We start from the raw sequence: 10,301 nt of genomic DNA, 5'->3' as shown, positions 1-10,301 counted from the left end.
ATACTTAACCAGCAGATAATAGGTGCATAGTGCATGTCATGGCAAGAGGTAACACTGCAAGAAATATGAATATATTCAAACACAGATCAGATAAATTTGTGAATACTAGAGCTAGATGTGGCTACTTTAGAAAGTTGAAATTTGACATCAGTCATGAAACTGTAGAAAGAGTTCCTTTTTTTGGTTTGTTTTGGTCTGTTTTTTACTGGTATCTCTTCAGTGCCTAGAATAATAGTGGGCATATAGTAGATGCTAAACTTGTTGAATAAATCAAAATATTCTTAGTAATACAATATTGAGATGGATAATACAGTGTTATGACCTAGTATAGATCAATTGCTATTTCAGTATACTTTTCCTTTGAGTCATCATCAGGTACATCCCTGGGCATGGACAAAGGGAATAATACTACTGTGGTATTATTTTAAGAGTGCCACATGGGGCACATCTTAAAAAAAGTTTCAGCTGAAGAAATTAAACTGAAATTTCTATTATAATGAATGTTTAATGTTCTTATGATTGCTTTTAAAATGTACTTTTTAGATGTGTTTTTTATATCCATTATCTCATTTAATCATGATATAGACTGTATAAGCTAGATACTATTTATTATTCTAATTTTATAAATAAGGTACCTAGTAGTACCTTGGCTTATCAGATATTCGTAGGGAAAGCAGAGTCACACCCCTTTCCCCAGATAGCACTCGGAAAATGAATTTTGATCAAGGAGAGAGAGATGAAAGAAAAATGGCCAGGATATTTGGTAATGCAGGTGGAGCAAAAGCACAGGTAAGATAACTCAGTGGAAATTACTAAACAGTTGGTTTACATAAAGGGGGAATTCAAATAAAGATAGGAAGACTATTTTTATTACTTCTTTTACAATTTGACTGTTGTCTTGCTAGTACATGCCCTGAACATAAAGACAACTCAGATAATTTCATGTTTTTTTCACCATTTTTTCTAGAAAAAATTCATTTATAGCTGGAAAAAAAATAACCGTATGTATCAGATGAAGTAGATAAAGCAATTTTTGAACAATAATTCAAAGTATACTATATGTATGCACAGTGTTTCCTGGTTAAGTCTAATAATGATAGCTGGAAAAAGCCCAAATGTCATAGAACAGTGTGGAAAATAATATTGTATGATCATCAAAACTACGTATGGGTAACTTTGGTTCATAAGAACAAAAAGAAAAATCTGAGTGTGCTTTTTTTAAAAAAAAAACATTTATTTATTTATTTTTGGCTCTTTGGGTCTTCGTTGCTGCGTGTGGGCTTTTTCTAGTTGCTGCGAGCAGGGGCTACTCTTCGTTGTAGTGCACGGGCTTCTCATTGTGGTGGCTTCTCGTTGCAGAGCACCGGCTCTAGGCACACAGGCTTCAGTAGTTGTGGCACACGGGCTTAGTTGCTGCGCGGCATGTGGGAGCTTCCCGGACCAGGGCTCGAAACCTTGTCCCCTGTGTTGGCAGGCAGATTCTTAACTACTGCACCACCAGGGAAGTCCCTGAATGTGCTTAAAATGAACAACAACAACAAAAAATAGCACCTAAGGAGATTTTTGTGTCAGACTTGTGTTTCCCAGTTAAAAAAAATTTCCTCATGATAATCATAACAATCTTAAGTTTCTCTCTTTGTTACTGGAAATTACAAAATTAACTAAATGTCAGGATCAAAAAAAAAAAGCAAACTGTAGAATTCTGTTTCTAGGAAGATGGAATAGACATACTTTCCCCTATTCCTCCTACTAAGTAAAACTTAAAACCCTGAATATTATTTGTAAAACAAACATAAGAAGACTGAAAGGTAGAAAGAAGGCAGTTCAGATAGAGAACTCAGGACCCAAGGGATGATATGGTGGTAAACTCACTGGGTTTTCTTTCTTCTACACAAATCTCAGATTTGGATCAGAAGAAATCAGCAACCCAGAAATACCAATGTACGCGTACACAAAGAGTTCCACCAAGAACTGACTCTGTTGCTAAAGGACCAGGACAGGGATAGCTTAGAAAGACAGAACGCTTTTAGAAAAAACTGTTCTTTCATCCAAACACCACAGAAAAAACTGTATTCTTACCCCTATCCATGCCTGCAGAGGCTGGGTGGGAAGCTTAGAGTTCTGTGCTCACAAGGCTTCAATGAGGCACCTGAAAACACTTGCCAAGATAATGTCAGAGAATGTCAAGTAGCAACCTGGGACTGTCATCATTGTGCAGAAGTAATAAGCTCCTCACTACAGTGTCAATGGAAACAATGTGGGAAGCCTAGAATTCCAGCCTCATCAACAGTTACTAGTTACTCTAGCCTCTCCCTACTGTGGTGATGTCATAAAAAGCCTAGGACATTCACCACTGCCTAGGAGTAATGAGGCCACTCCCTCTATGGTTTTAGTGGAGGTTATATAAGGAGATAGAACTCCCATGGCCCAGCAGTAATGAAGAACCTCCTTTTCCTCCAACTGGCAGTAACAAGACAGCAACCCTTCCTGTCCCGGCCCTTGTTTTGATAGAGCAATGTCAGAAGAAGCCAGCTAAAACTAAGTATTTTAAAAAGATATATCTCATAATGGAGAACACAAAATGTAAAAAACTTTGTAAAACACAAAATGTCCAAATTACAATAAAAATAACATCACATTAAGAACTAGGAAGATAACAATGTTAATTAAAAAGTCAATCAATAGGTGCCAACACCAAGATAACAGAGATGTTAGAATTATCTGACAAAATTTTTAAATAACCATCAAAAATGCTTCAATTAGTAATTGAAGTGTGGGTATAGTGTTTCAAGCATACAAATGTGCTTGAAACAATTGAGAAAATAGCCTTGGCAAAGAAATAGAAAATATCAGAAGAGAGAAGATATAAAGAAGGAAATAAAAATTTTAGAACTGAAAAACATAGTAACTGAAATTTAAAAACATAGTAGATTGACTCAGTGACAGAAGGGAAGGAACAGAATAAAGAATCAGTGAACAGGGATACAGAACTGTAGAAATTACCTAATCTGAACAATAGAGATGAAATAGGCAAAAAATTAACAGAACCTCAGGTACTTGTGGAATTATAACAAAAGATCTAATAGCCACATATTGGAGCCCTGGAAAGAGACAAGAAAGAGTGCAGGACTAAAATAATACTTGAAAGAATCATGTTTGAAAATTTTGCAAATTTGGCAAAAGACATAAACTTACATAATTGAGAAGGTGAGTGAATACCAAAGAAGATAAATGTAAATAAATCCACACTAAGGCTAATCATAATTAAATTTCTGAAACTAAAGACAAAGTCTTGAAAATGCCAAGCTATAGTAGAAATGGAATTTGAATGACTAAATTTCTCATCACAAACCATGGAGGTCAAAAGGAAATGGCACATTTTTTCATGTGCCAAAAGAAAAGAACTATCAGTCCAGAGAACCTTATATCACACAACATATCTTTCAGGAATGAAGGGGAAATCAAGATATTTTCATATGAAGGAAAATTAAGGGGTTCTTTCACCAGCAGTTCTACACTAAAAGAGTGGCTAAAGGAAGTTGGCTACACAGAAAGGAAATGATAAAAAAGGAATCTTGGGACATCAGGAAGGTGTTGGGTAAATACAATAGGCTTTTCTTCTCCTCTTGAATTTTCTAAATTGTGTTTTTCAGTTGAAGCAAACTTATAACACTGTCCGATGCAGTTCTAAATGTATATAGAGGAAATATTTAAAACAATTTTAATGTAGGAGAGTAAAGGGAGGTGGGAATTAAGGTTTATACTGGTAAAATAATGGTAAAATATATATACTGGTTAAATAATGACAGCACACTGTGATATTGTGTATATATAATTTTATTTTTATTTTGCTAATAACTAGAGCAACCCCCACAAGTATTATGCAAAGAGACACAAAAAACCACTGCAGATAAGTCAAAAATGAATTTTAAAATATATTCAGTTAACTCACAGGAAAGCAGGAAAAAAAACACTATAAAAACAGAGAGAACCCAGAGAAAACAAAAAATATGATGGCAGACATAAGCCATTATATATCAATATGTAAGTATTCTAAACATATCAGTTAAAAGATTGACAAACTAGATTTAAAAGCATGATGTAGTTATATGCCGTCTTTAAGAAAGTAACTTAAAAAATAATTGTATAGGCATGTTGAAAGTAAAAGAATGGAAAAATAACATTATGTAATTATTAATACTAGCAAAACAGGAGTGGCTGTACTAACTTGAGATAGACTTCAGAGTGAAGGAAACTACCCAAAACAGGGTAAGTACATAATGGTAAAAGGGTTAATCCATTAAGAAAACCTAGCAACCCTGAATGCATATGCTCCAAAAAGACAGTTGAAAAATATAAGATGAAAACTGATCAAACTGAAAATAGACAAATCTATAATTATGGTTGGAGTCTTTGACATCCTTCTCTCAACAATTGATACAACAGACAAAAAATAAGCAAAGGTGTTGGAGAACTCAACAACACTAGCAACCAATAAGATCTGATTTACATTTACATTTATAAATCACTCCATCCCCCAAACTCATAATACATATTCTTTTCAAGTGGCTATGGCATGTGTACCAAGATAGATCATACTCTGGATTTCTAAAAAAAACTTTAACAAATGTAAAACAGCTGAAATCAAAGAGAGTGCACTCTCCAAACACAGTGGAATCTAGTTAGAGTTCAAAATGGAATATAGCAGAAAGAAAACAGGAAAAATTCCAAACATTTGGAAACTAAGCAAGTACTTTCTAATTATCAATGGGTCAAAGAGGAAGTCTCCAATGGAAATAATGAAAATACGTTGAATTGAATGAGAATGAAAATACAACATATCACAATTTGTAGAACATAGATAAAGTGGTGCTAAAAGGAAACTTTAGAGCACGAAATGCACATAAAAAGTCTCAAATCAATCTGAGCTCCTACCTCAAGATCCTAGAAAAAAGAAGAGCAAACCAAATCCAAAGTAGGCAGAAGGAAAGAAATAATAAAGAGCAGAAATCAGTAAAACTGAAAACAGAAAAACAGTAGAGTAAATCAATGAAACAAAGTGCTGGTTCTTTGAAAAAATAAGATTTAGAAACCTTCGTCAAGACTGCAAATGAAAATAGAGAGAGAGACAAATTTTCAGTAATGAGAATGAAACAGCATATCACTACATACCCTGAAGATATCAAAAGAATAATATGAGAACACTTTGAACAGCAATATAAAAATAAAATTGACACCAAATAAATTTGATGAAATGGAACAATTTCTCAAAAAATGCAATCTACCACAGCTCACTCAATATGAAGTACAGAGTAATCTCATAATATTTAAGGAAATTGAATTAATAATGAAAACAATCCCCAAATGGAAATCTCCAGTCCCAGATGTTTTATTGGTGAATTGTAATTCATTTAAAGAAGAAATAAAACACCAGTTCTAGACAATCACTTCTAAAAGTAGAAGAGGAGGGAACACTTCTTAATTCATTTTATGAAGCTTGTATTACTCTGATGTCAAACCCAGAAAGAGACAGTATAAGAAAACTACAGAGCAATATCCCCAATGAGGATAAATACAAAAACTTAATTAAATATTAGCAAACAGAATTCAGTAATATGTAAAATGAATTATACACCATAACCAACTGGGATTTGTTCCAGTGATGCAAGGCTGGTTCAATATTTAAAAATCAAGCAATGTAATCCACCAGACTAACAGGCTGAAGAAGAAAAATCACATGATAATACCAATTCATGCAGTTAAACCACTTGACAAAATATAACACACATTCATGGTAAAAACTCTCAGAAAAATCGGAATGGAGGGGGATTTTCTCAACTTGATAAAAACTGTCTAGCAAAATCTATAGCTAGTATTTTATTCATTGGTGAAAGACTGTGAAGGCAAAGATGTTTGCTCTCACTACTCTTATTCCACATGGTGCTGAAAAAAATCTAGCCAGTGGACAGGGAAATAAAAGGCATACAGATTAGAAAGGAACAAATAAAACTGTCCCTATCTTCAGATGACATGATTGACTATGTAGAAAATCCCAATGAATCTACAATAAAACATTCTAGAACTTATAAGTTCAGCAAGGTTAGAGGGCATGAGATAAATATACAAAAATTAATTGCATTTTTTATGTACTAGCAATAAACACGTGTATATCAATATTAAAGCATAATACCATTTATAATCATCCAAAAAGTGAAATACTTGAGTATAAATCAGTCAAATCATGTATAAGATGTATGCTGAAATGACCCAACAATGAGGACAGTAATCAAATAATATCTAAATAAATGGAGAGATATACCATGTTTATAGAGTGGAAGAGTCCAAATAGTAAAAATGTCAATTCACTCCAAATTGATATACATGTTTAATGCAATTTCTATCAAAATATTTGCAAGATTATTTTTGTAGATTTGGAGAAGATTATTCTAAAATTTATATTAAACGAAAGAGCTAGAATAACTTACATGACATGAAGAAAAATACAGTGGGAACAATCAGTCTACTTGAAAAGTTATTATATAGCTACAATAATCAAGACTGTGGTGATTGTGGAGAAAGATACATAGATCAATGGAACAGAATAGAGAACTTAGAAATACAGGCACACAAGTATCATCAGCAGAGTTTCGTTAAAGGTGTAAAACAGACTAAATGGGCTAAGGATAGCCTTTTCAACAAATAGTGCTGAAGCAACTTCATATCCATAGCCAAATAAATGAACCTTGACCAAAACCTCACATCTTATGTACATATTAACTGAAGGTGGATCACAGACTTTAATGTCAAATGTAAAACTATGAAACTTTTAAGGAAAAAAGAAAACTCTTTGGGATCTAGGGCTAGAAAAGGTTCTTAGAGGATATCAAATTCATAATTCATAGAGAAAAAATGATATATTGGTCTTCATCAAAATTAGAAAATTTCACTTCATGAAATACCCTTTTGAGGTGAAAAGAGAAGCTACAGACTAAAAGAATATTTGCAAACCACATATCCAACAAAGGTTAATGTCTAGAACCTATAAAGAACTCTCAAAACTCAACAGCACAAACCCCCAAAGAATCCAATTAGAAAATGAGAAAAGGCATAAAGAGTTATTTCACCTAAGAAGATATACATATGGCAAATGAGCATATGAAAAGGTGTTCAACCTTATTAGGTATTAAGGAAATGCAAAGTAAAACCACAATGTAATATTATTAGGTACCTATCAGAATAGCCATAATTTAAAAATCACAACCCCAAATGCTGGTAATAATTTGGAGAAACTGGTCACTCATACATTGCTGGTGAAAATGTAAAATAATCCAGCCACTCTGGGAAACATGTTGGCATTTTTTACAGAACTACACATATAAGGTTTCCATACAAAACAGCCATCTTACTGCTGGGTATTTATTCCATCAAAATGAAAAACTATGTTCACACAAAATCTGTACACAAAAACACTAATAACCAAGTTGACTTAATTGACATTTATAAAACACACCCCCAAAGGCAAAGTGTACATTATATTCAAGTGCATATGGCGTAGTCACTGAGGTATGGAACATGGTCTGTGATAAAAAGAAGTATTAATACATTTTAAAGGATTAAAGTCATACAGGTTTTCTTTTCTGATCACAATGAAATTAGAAATCAGTAACAGAAATATATTAGGAAAATCCCCAAATATTTAGATATTAAAAATAAATCTTTAGGGCTTCCCTGATGGCATAGTGGTTAAGAATCTGCCTGTCAGTGCAGGAGACATGGGTTCGAGCCCTGGTCCGGGAAGATCCCACATGCCCCGGAGCAACTAAGCCCATGCACTGCAACTACTGAGCCTGTGTTCTAGAGCCTGCAAGCCACAACTACTGAAGCCTGCTTGCCTAGAGCCCGTGCTCTGCAACAAGAGAAGCCGCCATGATGAGAAGCGCATGCACCACAACGAAGAGTGGCCCCTGCTCTCTGCAACTAGAGAAAGTCCGTGTGACAACAAAGACCCAACACAGCCAAAAATAAATAAATAATTTTTTTTAAAAAAAGAAAAGAATCAAAATAAAATAAAATAAAAATTAGGGGCTTCCCTGGTGGCGCAGTGGTTGAGAATCTGCCTGCTAATGCAGGCGACAAGGGTTCGAGCCCTTGTCTGGGAAGATCCCACATGCTGCAGAGCAACTAGGCCTGTGAGCCACAATTACTGAGCCTGCGCATCTGGAGCTTGTGCTCTGCAACAAGAGAGGCCGCGATAGTGAAAGGCCCGTGCACCGCGATGAAGAATGGCCCCCGCTTGCCACAACTAGAGAAAGCCCTCCCACAGAAACGAAGACCCAACACAGGATAAATAAATAAATAAAAAAAAAAAAAAAAAAAAAAAAAAATTAAAAAAACACAACCCAAATCTTTAAATAAGCCATGGTTCAAAGAAGAAATCACAAGGGAATTAGATAATAAAGTTTTGAACTGAATGAAAATGAAAACCCAACATATCAAAATTTGGGGAATGTAGCTTAAACATTACTTAGAGGGATAATATCAATACATCATAACCAATTGTGTTTATTCCAGGAATGTAAGCCTGGTTTGATATTTTAAAATCAATTATATTTTACCATAATAACATAATAAAGGAGAAAAAATGTTCCCTATGAATGCAGAAAGTGAATTTGACAAAATTCAGCACCTATTCCTGATTAAAAACTTCCAGCAATTTAGGAAGGGGAAGAAACTTCCTCTGGCTCTTAAATAATGTGTACAAAAACCAAAACAAACAAAGAAAAACAACAAAAAACACTCCTGAGAGAAATTTTAAAAGATTTAAATAAATGAGGTGATATACCATGTACATGGATTGCAGGTCTCAATATTGTAAACATATCAATTCTCCCCAAACTTATCCATAGATTCCCTATAAACCCAAATAAATTTCCAGCAGCTTATATTTATAGCAAAGTTAATAGTTGATTCTGAAATTAATATGGAAATGCAAAGGAATTATATTAGTCAAAGCAATTTTGAAGAAGAGTAACAAATTTGGTGACTCACATTATCTGGTTTCGAAACTTACTCTAAAATTAGTTTCAAAGATTATTATAGATCATATCAATCTAGGAAACACAAAAGAGTCCAGAAAAAAAACCACACGTGTATGGTAAATTGATTTTCAACAAAATTATCAAGAAATTCAATGGGGGAAAGGATAGTCTTTTTAGTAAGTTAGTAGTGCTAAATTAACTGAATATACATATGGAAAAAAATGAACCTTGACCTTTATTTCATGTCATATACAAAACCAAATTTGAAATGGATCATAGGTCTAACTGAAAGAGCTAAGAGTATAAATCATCTAAATGAAACTATAGGAGAAAATCTTTGTGACTTTGGGATAGGTAAAAATATCTTAGAGATGACAAAAAAGCACTAATCATAAAATTAATAAAACGATAAATTGGATTTCATCAAAATGAAAACGTCTGCTCTTTGAAATGTAACATGAAGAAAATGAAAAATCAAACTCCAGACTGGGAGAAAAGATTCTTTCTATATATAATTGACAAATAACTAGTATCTATAATATGTTTTATAAATAGCACTCTTACAACTAAATACTAAGAAGAAAAATAACTCAGTATAATTTGGGAGAAATATTTGAAGATACTTCACCAAAGAATATAAATGAACAGTAACTAAGCACATGAAAATATTCTCAACTTCATTAATCATTAGGAAACTACAAATGATAACCACAACGTGATACCACTTTACACCGACTAGAATGGCTAAAATTAAAAGTGACAATTATTGACCCATCACACCAGGGGAGGCCCTTCACGCCCTCCCTGCCAACACTATGCTCCAGTTCCTGCTTGGATTTACTCTTGGCAATGTGGTGGGAATGTATCTGGCTCAGAACTATGACATACCAAACCTGTCTAAAAAACCTGAAGAAATTAAAAAGGACGTGGACTCCAAGAAGAAACCCCCTAGTTCATGAGGCCGACTCCAGCACTGCCTCCTGGATAAACTGATTTTACTGTTCTTGAGGGCCTCCTTTACCATCTGAACCAAAAGCTTTTGTTTTCATCTCCAGCCTTAGCAATTTTCTTCTTTGCTAGACCCTGCATTGCCTTACAACACAAATGGGGCCACAGGTTAAGAACAACCCTCACTTTTCCAACATCCTCACTTCTTCCCTTCTTCCTCCCAGCCACTTGGGAGGTCCTGAGAATGAAATTATGGTGCTAGATTAGTAAACATGACCTCTAATTAGTAGTCTCTCTTTTATTCTTTGGGATTTC

General features: G+C 34.1%; 1 protein-coding gene across 1 annotated transcript; it reads left to right on the top strand.

Annotated features, from left to right (window-relative positions):
* Nucleotides 1-9,842: 9,842 nt before the first annotated feature.
* LOC131749754 (short transmembrane mitochondrial protein 1-like) lies at nucleotides 9,843-10,087 on the top strand. Its single transcript, XM_059051632.2, has one exon. The coding sequence runs from the start codon at nucleotides 9,854-9,856 to the stop codon at nucleotides 9,995-9,997; it is 144 nt and encodes a 47-aa protein (XP_058907615.1). The 5' UTR covers nucleotides 9,843-9,853; the 3' UTR covers nucleotides 9,998-10,087.
* The last annotated feature ends 214 nt before the right edge of the window (nucleotides 10,088-10,301 follow it).

Source organism: Kogia breviceps, unplaced genomic scaffold (genome assembly GCF_026419965.1).
Source record: "Kogia breviceps isolate mKogBre1 unplaced genomic scaffold, mKogBre1 haplotype 1 scaffold_442, whole genome shotgun sequence".
NCBI lineage: Eukaryota > Metazoa > Chordata > Mammalia > Artiodactyla > Physeteridae > Kogia > Kogia breviceps.
Note: the sequence above shows the minus strand (reverse complement) of the source record. Positions and strands in the feature narration are given on the sequence as shown.

Excerpts from the sequence above, each read along its gene's own strand:
- LOC131749754 (XM_059051632.2), top strand. The coding sequence starts at position 9,854 with ATGCTCCAGTTCCTGCTTGGATTTACTCTTGGCAATGTGGTGGGAATG.